The sequence below is a fragment of the Leptodactylus fuscus genome, chromosome 4 (assembly GCF_031893055.1).
Source record: "Leptodactylus fuscus isolate aLepFus1 chromosome 4, aLepFus1.hap2, whole genome shotgun sequence".
NCBI classification, from domain to species: Eukaryota; Metazoa; Chordata; class Amphibia; order Anura; family Leptodactylidae; genus Leptodactylus; species Leptodactylus fuscus.
Window position 1 is genome coordinate 215,114,587 of NC_134268.1, and position 24,930 is coordinate 215,139,516.

Consider the following 24,930-nt stretch of genomic DNA (forward strand, 5'->3'; position numbering starts at 1 on the left):
TGTGGGCGGGTACAGGGAGGGGAGATGTGACTTTTCCCCTCCCAGTACCCGGGGAAAAGTCACATCTCCCCTCCCTGTACCCGCCCACACTCCTCACCCCCTTCCTAGCTTGAGGCAGGGGGCAGCGAGCGAAGAAGACGAGAACACCGGGCACCAGACCAGCCATCTCTGCAGGTAAGTAGCTAATAGATATGTTAGCTAGTCTCCCATTAGAATGAATGGACACAGCCGGCACGCAGGGGTTTAAGGCTGTGTTCCGGCTGCTTCCATTCATTCCTATGGAACCGCAGCGGAGCCTTCACACTGAGTATACACTCCGCTCAGAATGAGTGAAGCGTATACTCAGTGTGAAGGCTAACATTGTTAGCTTTTCCCACAATGCTTGGCCAGTAGCAAAGCATTGTGGGAAATAATCACCGATCTCGATCCCACCTAAAAAGATCGTGTTCGGAATTTCAATTGCGATCGTGAAATTTTCTTCGAAATCCGATCTTTTCTGAAACCAATCGCTCAACCCTACTTATCATCCTCCTTGCTTTGTAGTGTCCCACACCAAGTTCTTCCTGACCTCTGATACCTGAACCCTAACTCTTTTGCTTATTCTCCTATAAGGATCCTTGGAACCCTAAACGCAAACCACCACTAGATGTTCTATGGCTTGTACTTCCAACCCATTCCTGTCTATTTTAGTTCCATCTCTGCAAGACATTATTCAAAAAGTCCAAAAACAGATTAGATTAGGGTACCAAACTCCTAGTGCCAGTTACGTACCATGACCCAGAATTGGTAAAATTGTGTTCCTACAGCTCAAGTTTGTTATCCATTTGGTTCCTTCCCTGAGATTTGCAGGAACCAGACCAACATTGGTCGAATGCTAGACTTTTGTAGGCCACTTGGGAATCTGGTTTCACTAATGGATGTTATTACTTCTGTAACCCTAAAGGATGAGGCGTATTAGTGTCCTAAAGTCTTCTATCACATCACAAGTCTTAGGCTTTCCTCTGGTCTCCGTCTTTAAGACCTAATGGTTTATTTCACCATGGTGGAACTCTTCTGATGTTTCTAATTAGCTATTAAAGCCGAAATGGAAGCAATCACGGTCGCTGTTTACCTTCTCTCGAATCTTGTTTCTCCTCTTGGTTTTCTAATTCAGAATCGTGGTCTGTTTTAAGTTCCACCATTTCCTCGTCCTCTTCCTCTTCTGTGTAACAAAAACAAAGAGTTAAACCCAAAAAGAAACATGCGATAGATATAAGAATGTGTCCTTCAAAGAACCATAATCAGAGAAAACAAAGTAACGGGCGGCCAAACACTGCTCATTTACCACTCAAAGGAAATGGTCGTGTTCCGAGCGCGGGCAATGATTAGAGTATTTATATAAATCCAATCTTTCGACTCGACACAATGAATGAAGCCGAGCGGAAGCGTTTCTTAAGAGTAAACAAAAATAAGTTGTGGCGTGTCACCAGTATTATTGACAATGTTGCTGGTTCTCCTTCGCCCGCCCCCGTTTGCTTTCCATTTCAATCAATACTGTAAATATAGTTAAATCTCCTACAATTACTCCGAGTATCTGTGTATTTATACCTGGAACAATATGTCTTCAATGTCCAAAAATGGCCATTTCGAAAACTTCTCGATGGAACAAAAAAGACAGAAGTAGACGGAAGATGACGATCGATATGATGAGAGACTGAAGCTTCAAGGTATGAAATGTACAACCCGAAAATGGTTGAGATGAGAACATGGTCCTAAAGATCTGTGGCCACCTTGTTAGACCTCAGGTGCTCCGTAAGGATGGAGTGGAAGAACATGTTTGAAGGAAACAAGGAAAACAAACAGGGGTAGGTTCAACCACGTCAGACCTTCCTCTAGTTCCGAGAATGACCAGATGAAAGATTGATCTTATTCTTTTGAAGTAAGATCCTTGGACAAACTACACTTGGCCATACCTTTCCTATAGTGATTAGCCCAATGCTCATTCATCTGACAGATGACTCCCCAAAAAATTAGGCTTGGCCGAGTGGGAAGAGGAGAGGAAGCCACTGTCACACCCCTCTGGCAGCATATTATCTTCCTTAAAGGGATTCTACAATTAAAATCAATTTTTTCTCCTTAACATGTAGGAATAGCCTTAAGAAAGACTATTCTTCTCCTACCTTTAGATGTCTTCTCCGCGCAGCTGTTCGGTAAAAATGCTGGTTTTCATCGATATGCTAATGAGTCCTCTCACAGCACTGGGGGCGGTCCTCAGTGATCAAACAGCACTGGGGGCGTCCCCAATGCTGCCAGAGAACTCGCCGCCTCCATCTACTTCAGGAACGGTCTCTTTACATGTCTTCTTTGGGCGCTGATGGCCAAACTTTTAGGCCTCGGGCAGACCTGACTGCTCATGCCCACAGGCCACAAGAAAATGGCCACTTACTGTGTAAGTGACCAATTTTCTTGTGGCCGCGGGCATGCACAGTCTACTCTTCTCAAAGCCCAGGGCCTAGAAGTTTGACCGTCAGCGCTGGAAGAAGACGCGTAAAGAGGCCGTTCCTGAAGATGGAGGCGGCACTGAAGAGATCTCTCGCAGCATTGGGGACGCCCCCAGTGCTGTTTGAGCGCTGGTGTCCGTCCCCGGTGCTGCGAGAGAACTCATACCGATGAAAACCGGCATTTCTATCGAACAGCGCCGTGGAGAAGACATCTAAAAGTAGGAGAAGAATAGCCTCTCTTAAGGCTATTCCTACGTGTTAGCGAGAAAAAAAATGATTTTAATGATAGAATCCCTTTAAGAATAAAAGGATAAGACACAATGAAATATGACCTACTTTTTTCCTGAATATTTGGAAGGCCCCATAGACATTGGATGTTCAGAAACACCTTCTGCAATCGGAGGTTCTAGCTCACAATACAGTAACATATGGCCACGCTATGCTAAATGTTTCACTAATAGGAATAGAATGACCACAAACGAAATGTAACTTTTTGGGACATATTATGGGAAGAGTTTATGGGATGAGACAGGTATCATGGAAAGATCACTAGTGAAATAGTAAGAGAATGGACAGTAAGGTATATGGAAGGAATGATAGAAAAATATCATTGAGGATCCAGATAAAATGGTTCTCCAGGCTTTATTAATTGATGTTCTATTATTAGGACACACAAGTATACCGAGATATACCGCTCTGTACTGCTGGGAATAAAGCACATTGGTTGTGATAGAAAGCTTCTACTGATCTACAATTGAAATCAATGGAGGATGGAAGACTCTTGGATGACACTGGAAGGCGTGATGCAGATGTCCAGCAGATTTTGTAGACCCAAAGATCCATACAATATCCTACAGTGTTGTTATACTACGGTAATACTGAATATCTCAGCGATTACTGCAGGTTTATGGAAATAATTTGTTTTTATGGCCAATAGAATGCAAGTGATTGTCTATTGTCTCATTACATAGAGCAGTGGTGGGAAGTGGGAACAGGACAAAAAAACCAAAAACTCAATAGATAAAGGGACATTATAGGATTTGATCTACACGACAAACTGTAAAATAATTCAGTCACCTGGATGGGAATAAATACATAGTAGAGACTCCCTGAACAAACCGTACCAAAGTTACCACTTGTATGAGATGTAACCAGATGGAAGTATTATCTCATTGTGTCTGAGATAAAGAATAAATAATAACTTGATCATTGGGAAGAACAAGAACTGGGGAAAAAGTAGTAAGACCCAGAGTGCTGAACAGTATTATAGTAGTTATATTCTTGTACATAGGAGCAGTATTATAGTAGTTATATTCTTGTACATAGGAGCAGTATTATAGTAGTTATATTCTTGTACATAGGAACAGTATTATAGTAGTTATATTCTTGTACATAGGAAGTAGTATTATAGTAGTTATATTCTTGTACATAGTAGTATTATAGTAGTTATATTCTTGTACATAGGAGGTAGTATTATAGTAGTTATATTCTTGTACATAGGAGGAGTATTATAGTAGTTATATTCTTGCACATAGGAGGCAGTATTATAGTAGTTATATTCTTGTACATAGGAGGTAGTATTATAGTAGTTATATTCTTGTACATAGGAGTAGTATTATAGTAGTTATATTCTTACACATAGGAGGCAGTATTATAGTAGTTATATTCTTGTACATAGGAGGTAGTATTATAGTAGTTATATTCTTGTACATAGGAGCAGTATTATAGTAGTTATATTCTTGTACATAGGGGGCAGTATTATAGTAGTTATATTCTTGTACATAGGAGCAGTATTATAGTAGTTATATTCTTGTACATAGGAAGTAGTATTATAGTAGTTATATTCTTGTACATAGGAGTAGTATTATAGTAGTTATATTCATGTACATAGGAGCAGTATTATAGTAGTTATATTCTTGTACATAGGAGCAGTATTATAGTAGTTATATTCTTGTACATAGGAGCAGTATTATAGTAGTTATATTCTTGTACATAGGAGCAGTATTATAGAAATTATATTCTTGTACATAGGAGCAGTATTATAGTAGTTATATTCTTGTACATAGGAGCAGTATTATAGTAGTTATATTCATGTACATAGGAGCAGTATTATAGTAGTTATATTCTTGTACATAGGAGCAGTATTATAGTAGTTATATTCTTGTACATAGGGGGCAGTATTATAGTAGTTATATTCTTGTACATAGGAGCAGTATTATAGTAGTTATATTCTTGTACATAGGAAGTAGTATTATAGTAGTTATATTCTTGTACATAGGAGTAGTATTATAGTAGTTATATTCTTGTACATAGGAGCAGTATTATAGTAATTATATTCTTGTACATAGGAGCAGTATTATAGTAGTTATATTCTTGTACATAGGAGCAGTATTATAGTAGTTATATTCTTGTACATAGGAGCAGTATTATAGTAGTTATATTCTTGTACATAGGAGCAGTATTATAGTAATTATATTCTTGTACATAGGAGCAGTATTATAGTAGTTATATTCTTGTACATAGGAGTAGTATTATAGTAGTTATATTCTTATACATAGGAGTAGTATTATAGTAGTTATATTCTTGTACATAGGAGGTAGTATTATAGTAGTTATATTCTTGTACATAGGAGTAGTATTATAGTAGTTATATTCTTGTACATAGGAGTAGTATTATAGTAGTTATATTTGTGTACATAGGAGCAGTATTATAGTAGTTATATTCTTGTACATAGGAGCAGTATTATAGTAGTTATATTCTTGTACATAGGAGCAGTATTATAGTAGTTATATTCTTGTACATAGGAGGTAGTATTATAGTAGTTATATTCTTGTACATAGGAGTAGTTTTATAATAGTTATATTCTTGTACATAAGAGTATTATGTAGTATAATAGTATTATAGTAGTTATATTGTTGTATACAATGGCAGTATTACCAACATTTATTGAAAGTATTACAGCACTTATCGTTGGTATTATATATTCACTATGTTGTGTAGTATAAGTGTTTGCCTCTCATTTTTCCAGAATTTTCCTTTGGGCCGTTCTCGCTTAGGATGTAACAACACTGCTTTGTGCCATGTTTGCCTGTCATGGCCATGAATTATGACATCTCGGTGGACATTAGGTCATTATCCAGAGGACTGCGGTATTTTTTTAACTTTACTTCACAAACTGAAGAGGTTTTCCAAATTTCACCTGGATTTCAACAAGCTCCAGTGACCCATGTTCCTTCTCACATGAACTAAACCATGTTGAGCAATATTCCTGATCATTTCGCTATTCCAAGGAGATACACATGACGAAATTTATCCAAAGCCCATGACATTAAATTTCACAGAAATAACACTTTTTTCCCACCCAACGCTAAGACTTCGGAATAGACATGGTGGAATTAACTACGTAAAGTGCTGCATCACCTATGAATCATGAAACCGAAAATATTAGGTAACCCTAGTGGTGTGGGTGTAACGGTGAGCCTCACCGAGGATTACCAGACCTTTGCAAATAGTCTTTTTCTTGTTCTGACTGTCAACATCCATATGTCTAAAAGTTGCCAGGTCCGTTTCTGTCGTCCCTCTAATTTATGTACGTTCAAGGTTGTCATTACAAGTCAAGAGCAAATCAAGCTACACGTCTGCCTGCCAGGGGTGAAGAGGTTAATTTGATTGTAACAAGGGAGGAAGCTGACTCATGTGAAGCTACTGCCGCCAGATGTTGTGCTGGACCCCCGGCCCCCCGGCCCTAATAAACGCTTCGCCCCCATGTCTTGGCTGTCTTGCTCTCTTTGCCCATTCATACAGTAACACAATAAGTAAAACCAGTCTTATAAAATATTAGGAGCGTCCCAGATGTCAGGGGGACCCGGTGTCAGGGAAAATTCTATATGGAAAGTCAAGAAGGGTGGTAAAGAATATTCTATCAAGAGCTTACAAAAAGTTATGGAAAAGCTGAAAATAATTATAAAATGGTGATGGATCATCAGTATCAGCAAGAAGTATAAATGTAAGAAGACTAGGCGTGAATGAAAGGATGGTTAGTGAACGGAATAATAATTAGTGGATAGATAGACCGATAGATAGATATTAGATAGATAGATAGGAGATAGATAGATAGATAGATAGATAGATAGATAGATACATAGATAGATACATAGATAGGAGATAGATAGCTAGATAGATAGATAGGAGATAGATAGAGAAATAGATAGATAGATAGATAGATAGATAGATAGATAGGAGATAGATAGATATGAGATAGATAGATAGATAGATAGATAGATAGATAGGAGATAGATAGATAGATAGATAGATAGGAGATGATTGATTGATAGATAGATAGATAGATAGATAGATAGATAGATAGATAGGAGATAGATAGAGAAATAGATAGATAGATAGATAGATAGATACATAGATAGGAGATAGATAGATAGATAGATAGATAGATAGATAGATAGATAGGAGATAGATAGATAGATAGATAGATAGATAGATAGGAGATAGATAGATAGATAGATAGATAGATAGATAGATACATGGATAGGAGAGAGATAGCTAGATAGATAGATAGATAGGAGATAGATAGATAGATAGATAGATAGATAGATAGATAGATAGGAGATAGATAGATAGATAGATAGATAGATAGATAGATAGGAGATAGATAGATAGATAGATAGATAGATAGATGATAGATAGATAGATAGATAGGAGATAGATAGATAGATAGATAGATAGATAGATAGATAGATAGATAGGAAATAGATAGATAGATAGATAGATAGATAGATAGGAGAAAGATAGATAGGAGATAGATAGATGATAGATAGATAGATAGATAGATAGATAGATAGATAGATAGATAGGAGATAGATAGATAGATAGATAGATAGATAGATAGGAGATAGATAGATAGATGATAGATAGATAGATAGATAGATAGATAGATAGATAGATAGATAGAAAATAGATAGATAGATAGATAGATAGATAGGAGATAGATAGATAGATAGATAGATAGGAGATAGATAGATAGGAGATAGATAGATAGATAGATAGATAGATAGATAGATAGATAGATAGATACATAGGAGATAGATAGATAGATAGATAGATAGATAGATAGGAGATAGATAGATAGATAGATAGATAGATAGATAGATAGATAGGAGATAGATAGATAGATAGATAGATAGATAGGAGATAGATAGATAGATAGATAAATAGGAGATAGATAGATAGATAGATAGATAGATAGATAAATAGGAGATAGATAGATAGATAGATAGATAGATAGATAGATAGATAGATCGGAGATAGATAGATAGATAGATAGATAGATAGATAGATAGATAGGAGATAGATAGATAGATAGATAGATAGGAGATAGATCCATTGATAGTAACATATTCTAACCAATTTTAAGTGTTCAGAGAATGATGTAATTCTTATGTATTTCATGTTATACCATATATAGATAGTGATATAGATATACTGATAGAGATCCTCAGTTGTTATTTTTTCATACCAGCAGTTAGCATAGTTAATAGCCCGTCCGTCGCCTCCTTATTATCCTGTATATATATTATTTATATTCTTATAGTATAAATGGCGCCTGTAACTATTACTGTCAATGTTACTAATAACAATATCAAAATTGAGGTGATTTTAGAATAATTGTGACTTCTACCAACCACAGGTCCATATTAGTGTGACCGATGTGACACTCTGCAAATATTTACTCGGATTATCCATACAAAACCCGGCAGATTAAAAGGGGGTATATTTTCTTTACTACTTAACTTTTGCGCCATTTCATTTCTGGCCCCTTTCATGGTTGTTTATTATAAATGTGTTCGATGGATCACGTGTCAGATGCTGATTTATTTTTGTGAAATCTACTGAATGTAAATGTAATGTTCCTCTGATTCTCTGCTTTGTGCCTCTGTAGGGAAGCAGAACAGTCAACACTGTGAGTTATATCGGCCTCCAGGGGACTGGATTTACACCTCAATACATACAATCCACAGACTCCTGTGTATTGTCACATAAATGCAGACACTGTTACTGCAATGTACAAATCCACCAAAATGTTCTGTAAGGTAAATTTCTTTTACTATGTTAAGTTACAGAATAATATCAAATTCAGCTGATGTGACTGTCACACTATAGCTACAATAAATATGGAAATTTCATAACGACTTTAATACTTCCTTATGTATATGACAATATAGCTACTATAATACTGCTCCTATGTACAAGAAATAACTACTATAATACTACTCCTATGTACAAGAATATAACTACTATAATAATATTCCTATGTACAAGAATATAACTACTATAATACTGCTCCAATGTACAAGAATATAACTACTATAATACTACTCCTATGTACAAGAATATAACTACTATAATACTACTCCTATGTACAAGAATATACCTACTATAATACTGCTCCAATGTACAAGAATATCACTACCATAATACTGCTTTTATGTACAAGAATATAACTACTATAATACTGCTCCTATGTACAAGAATATAACTACTATAACACTCCTCCTATGTACAAGAATATAACTACTATAATACTGCTCCTATGTACAAGAATATAACTACTATAATACTACTCCTATGTACAAGAATATAACTACTATAATACTGCTCCTATGTACAAGAATATAACTACTATAATACTGCTCCTATGTACAAGAATATAACTACTATAATACTACTCCTATGTACAAGAATATAACTACTATAATACTGCTCCTATGTACAAGAATATAACTACTATAATACTGCTCCTATGTACAAGAATATAACTACTATAATACTGCTCCTATGTACAAGAATATAACTACTATAATACTACTATGTACAAGAATATAACTACTATAATAATACTCCTATGTATAAGAATATAACTACTATAATACTACTCCTATGTACAAGAATATAACTACTATAATACTACTCCTATGTACAAGAATATAACTACTATAATACTGTCCTATGTACAAGAATATAACTACTATAATACTGCTCTTATGTAGAAGAATATAACTACTATAATACTACTCCTATGTACAAGAATATAACTACTATAATACTACTCCTATGTATAAGAATATAACTACTATAATACTGCTCCTATGTACAAGAATATAACTACTATAATACTGCTGCTATGTACAAGAATATAACTACTATAATACTACCTCCTATGTACAAGAATATAACTACTATAATACTACTCCTATGTATAAGAATATAACTACTATAATACTGCTCCTATGTACAAGAATATAACTACTATAATACTACTCCTATGTACAAGAATATAACTACTATAATACTGCTCCTATGTACAAGAATATAACTACTATAATACTACTCCTATGTACAAGAATATAACTACTATAATACTGTCCTATGTACAAGAATATAACTACTATAATACTGCTCCTATGTACAAGAATATAACTACTATAATACTACTCCTATGTACAAGAATATAACTACTATAATACTGCCCTCTATGTACAAGAATATAACTACTATAATACTACTCCTATGTACAAGAATATAACTACTATAATACTACTCCTATGTACAAGAATATAACTACTATAATACTACTCCTATGCACAAGAATATAACTACTATAATACTGCTCCTATGTACAAGAATATAAATACTATAGTACTACTCCTATGTACAAGAATATAAATACTATAATACTGCTCCTATGTACAAGAATATAACTACTATAATACTACTCCTATGTATAAGAATATAACTACTATAATACTGCTCCTATGTACAAGAATATAACTACTATAATACTACTCCTATGTACAAGAATATAACTACTATAATACTGCTGCTATGTACAAGAATATAACTACTATAATACTACTCCTATGTACAAGAATATAACTACTATAATACTACTCCTATGTATAAGAATATAACTACTATAATACTGCTCCTATGTACAAGAATATAACTACTATAATACTACTCCTATGTACAAGAATATAACTACTATAATACTGCTCCTATGTACAAGAATATAACTACTATAATACTACTCCTATGTACAAGAATATAACTACTATAATACTACTCCTATGTACAAGAATATAACTACTATAATACTACTCCTATGTACAAGAATATAACTACTATAATACTGCCCTCTATGTACAAGAATATATCTACTATAATACTGCTCCTATGTACAAGAATATAACTACTATAATACTACTCCTATGTACAAGAATATAACTACTATAATACTACTCCTATGTACAAGAATATAACTACTATAATACTACTCCAATGTACAAGAATATAACTACTATAATACTGCTCCTATGTACAAGAATATAACTACTATATTACTACCTCCTATGTACAAGAATATAACTACTATAATACTACTCCTATGTACAAGAATATAACTACTATAATACTGCTCCTATGTAAAAGAATATAACTACTATAATACTGCTCCTATGTACAAGAATATAACTACTATAATAATATTCCTATGTACAAGAATATAACTACTATAATACTACTCCTATGTAGAAGAATATAACTACTATAATACTACTCCTATGTACAAGAATATAACTACTATAATACTACTCCTATGTATAAGAATATAACTACTATAATACTGCTCCTATGTACAAGAATATAACTACTATAATACTACTCCTATGTATAAGAATATAACTACTATAATACTGCTCCTATGTACAAGAATATAACTACTATAATACTACCTCCTATGTACAAGAATATAACTACTATAATACTGCTCCTATGTACAAGAATATAACTACTATAATACTACTCCTATGCACAAGAATATAACTACTATACTACTGCTCCTATGTACAAGAATATAACTACTATAGTACTACTCCTATGTACAAGAATATAACTACTATAATACTGCTCCTATGTACAAGAATATAACTACTATAATACTGCTCCTATGTACAAGAATATAACTACCATAATAATATTCCTATGTACAAGAATATAACTACTATAATACTACTCCTATGTACAAGAATATACCTACTATAATACTGCTCCAATGTACAAGAATATCACTACCATAATACTGCTCTTATGTACAAGAATATAACTACTATAATACTGTTCCTATGTACAAGAATATAACTACTATAACACTCCTCCTATGTACAAGAATATAACTACTATAATACTGCTCCTATGTACAAGAATATAACTACTATAATACTACTCCTATGTACAAGAATATAACTACTATAATACTGCTCCTATGTACAAGAATATAACTACTATAATACTGCTCCTATGTACAAGAATATAACTACTATAATACTACTCCTATGCACAAGAATATAACTACTATACTACTGCTCCTATGTACAAGAATATAACTACTATAGTAGTACTCCTATGTACAAGAATATAACTACTATAATACTGCTCCTATGTACAAGAATATAACTACTATAATACTGCTCCTATGTACAAGAATATAACTACCATAATAATATTCCTATGTACAAGAATATAACTACTATAATACTACTCCTATGTACAAGAATATACCTACTATAATACTGCTCCAATGTACAAGAATATCACTACCATAATACTGCTCTTATGTACAAGAATATAACTACTATAATACTGCTCCTATGTACAAGAATATAACTACTATAACACTCCTCCTATGTACAAGAATATAACTACTATAATACTGCTCCTATGTACAAGAATATAACTACTATAATACTACTCCTATGTACAAGAATATAACTACTATAATACTGCTCCTATGTACAAGAATATAACTACTATAATACTACTCCTATGTACAAGAATATAACTACTATAATACTGCTCCTATGTACAAGAATATAACTACTATAATACTACTCCTATGTACAAGAATATAACTACTATAATACTGCTCCTATGTACAAGAATATAACTACTATAATACTGCTCCTATGTACAAGAATATAACTACTATAATACTGCTCCTATGTACAAGAATATAACTACTATAATACTACTCCTATGTACAAGAATATAACTACTATAATACTACTCCTATGTATAAGAATATAACTACTATAATACTGCTCCTATGTACAAGAATATAACTACTATAATACTACTCCTATGTACAAGAATATAACTACTATAATACTACTCCTATGTACAAGAATATAACTACTATAATACTGCTCCTATGTACAAGAATATAACTACTATAATACTACTCCTATGTACAAGAATATAACTACTATAATACTGTCCTATGTACAAGAATATAACTACTATAATACTGCTCTTATGTAGAAGAATATAACTACTATAATACTACTCCTATGTACAAGAATATAGCTACTATAATATTACTCCTATGTATAAGAATATAACTACTATAATACTGCTCCTATGTACAAGAATATAACTACTATAATACTACTCCTATGTATAAGAATATAACTACTATAATACTGCTCCTATGTACAAGAATATAACTACTATAATACTACTCCTATGTACAAGAATATAACTACTATAATACTGCTCCTATGTACAAGAATATAACTACTATAATACTACTCCTATGTACAAGAATATAACTACTATAATACTGTCCTATGTACAAGAATATAACTACTATAATACTACTCCTATGTACAAGAACATAACTACTATAATACTGTCCTATGTACAAGAATATAACTACTATAATACTGCTCCTATGTACAAGAATATAACTACTATAATACTACTCCTATGTACAAGAATATAACTACTATAATACTGCCCTCTATGTACAAGAATATAACTACTATAATACTACTCCTATGTACAAGAATATAACTACTATAATACTACTCCTATGTACAAGAATATAACTACTATAATACTACTCCTATGCACAAGAATATAAATACTATAATACTGTCCTATGTACAAGAATATAACTACTATAATACTACCTCCTATGTACAAGAATATAACTACTATAATACTGCTCCTATGTACAAGAATATAACTACTATAATACTACTCCTATGTACAAGAATATAACTACTATAATACTACTCCTATGTACAAGAATATAACTACTATAATACTACTCCTATGTATAAGAATATAACTACTATAATACTGCTCCTATGTACAAGAATATAACTACTATAATACTACTCCTATGTACAAGAATATAACTACTATAATACTGCTCCTATGTACAAGAATATAACTACTATAATACTACTCCTATGTACAAGAATATAACTACTATAATACTACTCCTATGTACAAGAATATAACTACTATAATACTACTCCTATGTACAAGAATATAACTACTATAATACTGCCCTCTATGTACAAGAATATATCTACTATAATACTGCTCCTATGTACAAGAATATAACTACTATAATACTACTCCTATGTACAAGAATATAACTACTATAATACTACTCCTATGTACAAGAATATAACTACTATAATACTACTCCAATGTACAAGAATATAACTACTATAATACTGCTCCTATGTACAAGAATATAACTACTATATTACTACCTCCTATGTACAAGAATATAACTACTATAATACTACTCCTATGTACAAGAATATAACTACTATAATACTGCTCCTATGTAGAAGAATATAACTACTATAATACTACTCCTATGTACAAGAATATAACTACTATAATACTACTCCTATGTACAAGAATATAACTACTATAATACTACTCCTATGTACAAGAATATAACTACTATAATACTACTCCTATGTACAAGAATATAACTACTGTAATACTACTCCTATGTACAAGAATATAACTACTATAATACTGCTCCTATGTACAAGAATATAACTACTATAATACTACTCCTATGCACAAGAATATAACTACTATAATACTGCTCCTATGTACAAGAATATAACTACTATAGTACTACTTCTATGTACAAGAATATAACTACTATAATACTGTCCTATGTACAAGAATATAACTACTATAATACTACCTCCTATGTACAAGAATATAACTACTATAATACTGTTCCTATGTACAAGAATATAACTACTATAATACTACTCCTATGTACAAGAATATAACTACTATAATACTACTCCTATGTACAAGAATATAACTACTATAATACTACTCCTATGTACAAGAATATAACTACTATAATACTACCTCCTATGTACAGGAATATAACTACTATAATACTGCTCCTATGTACAAGAATATAACTACTATAATACTGCTCCTATGTACAAGAATATAACTACTATAATAATATTCCTATGTACAAGAATATAACTACTATAATACTACTCCTATGTACAAGAATATAACTACTATAATACTACTCCTATGTACAAGAATATAACTACTATAATACTACTCCTATGTACAAGAATATAACTACTATAATACTACTCCTATGTACAAGAATATAACTACTATAATACTGCCCTCTATGTACAAGAATATATCTACTATAATACTGCTCCTATGTACAAGAATATAACTACTATAATACTACTCCTATGTACAAGAATATAACTACTATAATACTACTCCTATGTACAAGAATATAACTACTATAATACTACTCCTATGTACAAGAATATAACTACTATAATACTACTCCTATGTACAAGAATATAACTACTATAATACTGCTCCTATGTACAAGAATATAACTACTATAATACTACTCCTATGCACAAGAATATAACTACTATAATACTGCTCCTATGTACAAGAATATAACTACTATAGTACTACTCCTATGTACAAGAATATAACTACTATAATACTGTCCTATGTACAAGAATATAACTACTATAATACTACCTCATATGTACAAGAATATAACTACTATAATACTGCTCCTATGTACAAGAATATAACTACTATAATACTACTCCTATGTACAAGAATATAACTACTATAATACTACTCCTATGTACAAGAATATAACTACTATAATACTACTCCTATGTACAAGAATATACCTACTATAATACTGCTCCTATGTACAAGAATATCACTACCATAATACTGCTCTTATGTACAAGAATATAACTACTATAATACTGCTCCTATGTTCAAGAATATAACTACTATAACACTCCTCCTATGTACAAGAATATAACTACTATAATACTACTCCTATGTACAAGAATATAACTACTATAATACTGCTCCTATGTACAAGAATATAACTACTATAATACTACTCCTATGTACAAGAATATAACTACTATAATACTGCTCCTATGTACAAGAATATAACTACTATAATACTACTCCTATGTACAAGAAAATAACTACTATAATACTACTCCTATGTACAAGAATATTACTATAATACTGCTCCTATGTACAAGAATATAACTACTATAATACTACTTCTTTGTACAAGAATATAACTACTATAATACTGTCCTATGTACAAAAATATAACTACTATAATACTGCTCCTATGTAGAAGAATATAACTACTATAATACTACTCCTATGTACAAGAATATAACTACTATAATACTACTCCTATGTATAAGAATATAACTACTATAATACTGCTCCTATGTACAAGAATATAACTACTATAATACTACTCCTATGTATAAGAATATAACTACTATAATACTGCTCCTATGTACAAGAATATAACTACTATAATACTACTCCTATGTACAAGAATATAACTACTATAATACTGTCCTATGTACAAGAATATAACTACTATAATACTGCTCCTATGTACAAGAATATAACTACTATAATACTACTCCTATGTACAAGAATATAACTACTATAATACTGCCCTCTATGTACAAGAATATAACTACTATAATACTACTCCTATGTACAAGAATATAACTACTATAATACTACTCCTATGTACAAGAATATAACTACTATAATACTACTCATATGCACAAGAATATAACTACTATAATACTGCTCCTATGTACAAGAATATAACTACTATAGTACTACTCCTATGTACAAGAATATAACTACTATAATACTGTCCTATGTACAAGAATATAACTACTATAATACTACCTCCAATGTACAAGAATATAACTACTATAATACTACTCCTATGTACAAGAATATAACTACTATAATACTACTCCTATGTACAAGAATATAACTACTATAATACTACTCCTATGTATAAGAATATAACTACTATAATACTGCTCCTATGTACAAGAATATAACTACTATAATACTACTCCTATGTACAAGAATATAACTACTATAATACTACTCCTATGTACAAGAATATAACTACTATAATACTGCTCCTATGTACAAGAATATAACTACTATAATACTACTCCTATGTACAAGAATATAACTACTATAATACTGCTCCTATGTACAAGAATATAACTACTATAATACTACTCCTATGTACAAGAATATAACTACTATAATACTACTATGTACAAGAATATAACTACTATAATACTGCTTCTATGTACAAGAGTATAAATACTATAATATTACTCCTATGTACAAGAATATAACTACTATAATACTACCTCCTATGTACAAGAATATAACTACTATAATACTGCTCCTATGTACAAGAATATAACTACTATAATACTGCTCCTATGTACAAGAATATAACTACTATAATACTGCTCCTATGTACAAGAATATACCTACTATAATACTGCTCCTATGTACAAGAATATAACTCCTATAGTACTACTCCTATGTACAAGAATATAACTACTATAATACTACTCCTATGTACAAGAATATAACTACTATAATACTGCTCCTATGTACAAGAATATAACTACTATAATACTACTCCTATGTACAAGAATATAACTACTATAATACTACTCCTATGTACAAGAATATAACTACTATAATACTATCTCCTATGTACAAGAATATAACTACTATAATACTGCTCCTATGTACAAGAATATAACTACTATAATACTGCTCCTATGTACAAGAATATAACTACTATAATACTACTCCTATGTACAAGAATATAACTACTATAATACTACTCCTATGTATAAGAATATAACTACTATAATACTGCTCCTATGTACAAGAATATAACTACTATAATACTAGTCCTATGTACAAGAATATAACTACTATAATACTGCTTCTATGTACAAGAATATAACTACTATAATACTACTCCTAAGTACAAGAATATAACTACTATAATACTGCCCTCTATGTACAAGAATATAACTACTATAATACTACTCCTATGTACAAGAATATAACTACTATAATACTACTCCTATGTACAAGAATATAACTACTATAATACTGCCCTCTATGTACAAGAATATAACTACTATAATACTACTCCTATGTACAAGAATATAACTACTATAATACTATTCCTATGTACAAGAATATAACTACTATAATACTGTCCTATGTACAAGAATATAACTACTATAATACTGCTCCTATGTACAAGAATATAACTACTATAATACTACTCCTATGTACAAGAATATAACTACTATAATACTGCCCTCTATGTACAAGAATATAACTACTATAATACTACTCCTATGTACAAGAATATAACTACTATAATACTACTCCTATGTACAAGAATATAACTACTATAATACTACTCCTATGCACAAGAATATAACTACTATAATACTGCTCCTATGTACAAGAATATAACTACTATAGTACTACTCCTATGTACAAGAATATAACTACTATAATACTGTCCTATGTACAAGAATATAACTACTATAATACTACCTCCAATGTACAAGAATATAACTACTATAATACTGCTCCTATGTACAAGAATATAACTACTATAATACTACTCCTATGTACAAGAATATAACTACTATAATACTACTCCTATGTACAAGAATATAACTACTATAATACTACTCCTATGTACAAGAATATAACTACTATAATACTACTCCTATGTACAAGAATATACCTACTAAAATACTGCTCCTATGTACAAGAATATCACTACCATAATACTGCTCTTATGTACAAGAATATAACTACTATAATACTGCTCCTATGTACAAGAATATAACTACTATAATACTGCTCCTATGTACAAGAATATAACTACCATAATACTGCTCCTATGTACAAGAATATAACTACCATAATACTGCTCCTATGTACAAGAATATAACTACTATAACACTCCTCCTATGTACAAGAATATAACTACTATAATACTGCTCCTATGTACAAGAATATAACTACTATAATACTACTCCTATGTACAAGAATATAACTACTATAATACTGCTCCTATGTACAAGATGTAATTACTATAATACTACCTCCTATGTACAATAATATAACTACTATTATACTACTCCTATGTATAAGAATATAACTACTATAATACTGCTTCTATGTACAAGAATATAACTACTATAATACTACTCCTGTCTACAAGAATATAACTACTATAATACTGCTCTTATGTACAAGAATATAACTACTATAATACTACTCCTATGCACAAGAATATAACTACTATAATACTGCTCCTATGTACAAGAATATAACTACTATAGTACTACTCCTATGTACTAGAATATAACTACTATAATACTGTCCTATGTACAAGAATATAACTACTATAATACTACCTCCAATGTACAAGAATATAACTACTATAATACTGCTCCTATGTACAAGAATATAACTACTATAATACTACTCCTATGTACAAGAATATAACTACTATAATACTACTCCTATGTACAAGAATATAACTACTATAATACTACTCCTATGTATAAGAATATAACTACTATAATACTGCTCCTATGTACAAGAATATAACTACTATAATACTACTCCTATGTACAAGAATATAACTACTATAATACTGCTCCTATGTACAAGAATATAACTACTATAATACTACTCCTATGTATAAGAATATAACTACTATAATACTGCTGCTATGTACAAGAATATAACTACTATAATACTGCTCCTATGTACAAGAATATAACTACTATAATACTGCTCCTATGTACAAGAATATAACTACTATAATACTACTCCTATGTACAAGAATATAACTACTATAATACTACTCCTATGTACAAGAATATAACTACTATAATACTACTCCTATGTACAAGAATATACCTACTATAATACTGCTCCTATGTACAAGAATATCACTACCATAATACTGCTCTTATGTACAAGAATATAACTACTATAATACTGCTCCTATGTACAAGAATATAACTACTATAATACTGCTCCTATGTACAAGAATATAACTACTATAATACTGCTCCTATGTACAAGAATATAACTACTATAACACTCCTCCTATGTACAAGAATATAACTACTATAATACTGCTCCTATGTACAAGAATATAACTACTATAATACTGCTCCTATGTACAAGATATAACTACTATAATACTACCTCCTATGTACAATAATATAACTACTATAATACTACTCCTATGTACAAGAATATAACTACTATAATACTGCTTCTATGCACAAGAATATAACTACTATAATACTGCTCCTATGTACAAGAGTATAACTACTATAATACTACTCCTATGTACAAGAATATAACTACTATAATACTACTCCTATGTACAAGAATATAACTACTATAATACTGCTCCTATGTACAAGAATATAACTACTATAATACTACTCCTATGTACAAGAATATAACTACTATAATACTACTATGTACAAGAATATAACTACAATAATACTGCTTCTATGTACAAGAGTATAAATACTATAATATTACTCCTATGTACAAGAATATAACTACTATAATACTACTCCTATGTACAAGAATATAACTACTATAATACTACTCCTATGTACAAGAATATAACTACTATAATACTACCTCCTAGCTGTGAGGACGTGTTTTTGTAGCTCTCCTGAGGCTCCTGATGTCTGGAGATAGCCCAGGGCGGGGCCGCCCTGGGTGGGGAAGTTCCCCTGCCAAGGCCCAGGCTCCAAGGCCTTCTCTGGGAAGCAATTCCCAGACAACTAAAAAAATGGATGGAAATCCTAAAGTCCCCAGTAATGGGAATCGTGTCCAGTGTGTCAGCAGTCCTAGTGCAGCAAGCCAAGATGGGAAGAAAGTTGTAAAGGAAGAAGTAACGGAAGCAAGCAGTAGTACGGTGCAACAACCAAGCAAAATGGTTGAATGTAAGGAGCAAACTTTGCAGCCTGTGCAGACTCCATTGCAGGTTGCAGGTGTCCAGTCCACCCCACCCTCCTGCAGACAGAGGAGAACATCCCTGGAGAAGCAGACCATGCAGGAGAACATGCAGCAGTCTGTATTGGTACGGTCTGAGCGGACAAGATCTGGAAGCGGTAACTACAAAAATGTAGTGAAGGCAGTGGAGGAGATCAAAGGGAGACCAGCGGGGAAGCTTCAAGGTACCAGCAGTACAGTCACTGGAAATAAACTGGGACATAGTCCCCAGTCTGGACATTGTGGGCCCATGGCAGTGACAACAGCCGTAGCATGTCAGAAATCACAGGCTACACCAACCAGAAGCCATACTGGGGGTAACCAACCTGCAAAGCTTTCCAACAATGCACAAACTGTCACAGCTACTGAGCGAGCACCAGAACTGCGCCTGGCAGATGAGATACCAGCACTGGTCAAGCGACTGGAGACATTGAAGGCCAGTAAAATATATCTGCAGAGACAGATTGAATGTGCCTATAATCTAAAAAAGTCTGCATGCCCTGAGAAACTGGTGTTACTGGACAGGAAGCTGAGCGCACTGGCGAAAGAGCTCGCCGAGAACGTACGGGAGACCGAGACTGTACTGGAGCAAATGGGACCGGTGGGAGAATCATACAGAAACCAGCAGCGGTTCCAGGAATACCAGAAGTCACCATCACCTTGTGCCAAAGCTGGGTCTGAACCCTTGCAAGGTGGCAGCCAGCAGTCCCATGTAAAACCAGTTCTGCAGCCAGCAAGTTTCCCTTTTAAGGAAGGGAATTTGTACGGGAAAGCGACCAGTGTTCAGCAACAGCAAAAACCTGCAGCAGTTCTCAGCAAGGCACCACAAGTCCCAGCAACCAGCACTTTGCAACCAGGTCATGGACCCCTGCCTAATGGTAATGAAGTAGCAGCTGTGCAGACACCACAAGTCCCAGGAGACAAGTCATTGCAGCAGGACTATGGACTCTTACCTGAAGGTACTGGGGGAGTAACATATTTGGGGTTACAGGTTGTGGACTCTGTTGTGCAGGACTCTGCTGCCGCTGACTGTAGTGGTAATATGGACTCTGCTATGCAGGACTCTGCTGCCGCTGACTATAATACTAATATGGACTCTGCTGTGCAGGACTCTGCTGCCGCTGATTGTCTGACTAATGTGCCTGATATTATGGATATTCCTGTATGTGATAACGGCCCAGCAGGGGAAGGTGTTTCTGGGGGGGATCCTTCACGATCTATGGCGTCAGACCCCTCTGCAGTCCAGTCTCTGGAGTCTGGTGATATTGCAGACATAGAGGTTGATGGTGGGGCGGACACAGGACAGTCCAGTGTGCAGGACTTTCCCCCTCTAGATACTCGCGCAGTAGCAGAACCGCATGGTACAGGTGCTCAGCAGCCCACACAGCGCCCACAAACACGCCAAGATGGCGGATCCGGCCGTACCTCCTCAGGGAATGCCTGGAGCCGCGGTGCTCCATCTTTTGCATCAAACTCCAATTATACAGGCCAGGCTTTCAGGAGGAGGAATGTAGTCAGGTTTAGGCACGGAGGTGCCAAGGAGGATCTGCCGGATAGGAGGTTTGTGGTCCGAGAGCTCCTATGTACCCAGATGGGCTTTGTGCCGACTGATATCCTGGCCGTCATAAACCTTCCTGACCGCCAGGGGTACGATGTTAGTTTTAAGCTGATGTCTGATCTGGACCGGTTCTGGGCCAATCTCACCAGGTTGAGAGATACGGAAGGTTGGGATAAGTTCAGTTTCATCCCCATCTCTAGGCCAGATACAGCCTCTGTCACAATTGTATTTTGGAATGAAGCCGTTCCCCCTCAGGACATAGTCATCTGGCTCAGGAGGCATTGTGACCTCATGTCCGATCTTAGTAAGAACAGGGATGAAGACGGGGTCTGGACCGGTGGGTGGAGGGTCCTGGTGAAGTTGCGTCAGCAGAACAACATAACCCAACATCTGCCCAATTCGTTCTTTATAGGCCGAGAAAAAGGGATCTGCTTCTATGCGGGTCAGCCTCGCCGGTGCTTCAAGTGTGGGAAGGCCGGCCATGTGGCCAGTGTATGCTCCATGGTAAAGTGTAGCCTATGTAATGAAATGGGCCACGTGAGTGCCACATGCCAAAGCATTAGGTGTAACCTGTGCGGTCGGATCGGTCACCCCCACAGAGATTGTCCTGATGCCTGGCATAACATCTGTAAGGATAGCCCTGATGAGGACTTGCTGGCAGCGGCTGATGACATACAGGAGGAGGAGGAGGCGCTATTGTCAGGGTCAGTAGTCACGGAGGCGGAGCCTCAACCACATACAGGTGATACCACCCAAGACCGGGCCGAGTCAGGTCCCATTGAGACGACCATGGAGGTTGTCGAGCAGGTTGTACAACCCTCAGTGGTCGTCTCTTCTCCTGCCCGGTCATCCAACAATAATAAAAGGAGGAAGAAGGATAAAGCCAGCCGTAAGCCTGAGGGTGAGTGGACCACGGTAGAAAAGCCCACAAAGATGAGAGTAAGTAGTGCAGGCGAGGTCACTGCAACGGGGAATAGATTTAGTGTCCTATCAGAGTCAGACGGAGAAGCAGAACTAGACAGAGAACTCTCACGAATGATGGCGGAGTATGAGGATGAACCAGAGGGCGATCCTCCCAATAAGAGGAGACCCCACCGAGATGAGGGGCAGTCCGAATCAGACATGGAAACAGCTGGTCACCAGGACACCTCTGACTCTGACCTATGACAATGGGGCCCATCTCTCTGTTTCTCATATTCCTAGTTGTTCTGATGGCAGGTTTCTATCTTAAAGTTATCTCTAGTAATGTGAATAGCATCCGAGCAAGGAGGACAAGACACGCAGTGTATGAACATCTGAGATATCTTGATGCCGATGTCTATTTCTTACAAGAAACCCGTTTAAATACTTTAGGACTAATACGAGAAGCAGAGAGGGAATGGAAATCTGGCCCGTCCTTCTGGTCTCTGGCTGTGGAACCTTATGCCGGGGTTTCTATACTGTTTAACACCCCTGATGTCACCATACACAGACTAACTGAGGTTCTGATGGGGAGGTGCCTGGTTTTAGAAGTTACCATCCGAGGCAGAAGGCTCCGACTCATTAATATCTATGGTCCACCGCAGTCGGTGATTGAAAGGGCACGTCTGTTTGATGAAGTCAAGCAGTACTTGTTTACATCTGTTCCGGTAGTCATGGCAGGGGACTTCAATGCCACCATGTCATCCAGTGACAGACCTACTGGTAGGCCTCTCACCAGGGACTGCAAGGTCTTAAGCAGAATTATTTCACAGGCTGGTCTGTCTGATGTGTTTACTGAGGGTGGTAGGAAACCAAAATTCACTTACTCCTGCGCTGGTAGATGCAGTCGGATAGACTTAGCTCTGGTCAGTCCCGCTGAGCATGTTAGTGAGAAAAGTGAAAAGACAGTCCCTTATTCTGACCATCTGGCTTTGTATTTTTGCTTGGGCTCCACAAAACGCCCTGATATTGGGAGAGGCCTATGGAAGCTCAATTCCAGCCTCTTGGACGATGACTGTGTCCGGAGTTGTGTCCACTCTCTATTTCAGAACCAGCTTGAGAGAGTGGTGTTTTATGACAACATGGCAGACTGGTGGGAGGATGTCAAGGAGGAGATCAGATCCCTCTTAAGGAGACTGTCAGTTAAGAAGGGGAAGAGTAAGTATAGCCAGTATCTCAGGCTGCGGAAAGAATTAGAGTCACTCTATTCGGCGGGCGGGGATAACCAACAGAAGATTGACCGGCTGAAATCTGGGATCAGTCAGTATCAGTACCGCAGGTATACATCCCTGGTTCTTGAACGGGATTATGGGTCCTTAGGGGCTCCGGATCCTTTTGAGAATTGCAGGGAGCGGGTGGCAAATAAATCGGTCACAGGTCTCACTGACTCCCAGGGTGTTTTACAGGAGTCTCGGGAGGGTATCCTGGGGGTGGTGAGAACTTACTATGCTGACTTGTTTCAGAAGAAGGTTTTGGATAGAGAGAAGGTGGCTCAATTCTTGGAGGCAACTCCAGGTCCTGATACTAATGATTTGGACTTTTCTCCTTTGACAGCAGAGTTAACAGTGG

At 34.7% G+C, this 24,930-nt stretch overlaps 1 protein-coding gene across 3 annotated transcripts in view; it reads right to left on the reverse strand.

Moving 5' to 3' along the window:
* The window catches only part of DYNC1I1 (dynein cytoplasmic 1 intermediate chain 1), a 280,263-nt gene that overhangs the window by 131,338 nt on the left and 123,995 nt on the right, over positions 1-24,930 (reverse strand). For all 3 annotated transcript variants that reach the window (XM_075271791.1, XM_075271790.1, XM_075271789.1), the window contains one exon: positions 1,112-1,201. In XM_075271791.1, the coding sequence (XP_075127892.1) occupies positions 1,112-1,201 (90 nt within the window). The remainder of the gene's footprint in view (positions 1-1,111; positions 1,202-24,930) is intronic.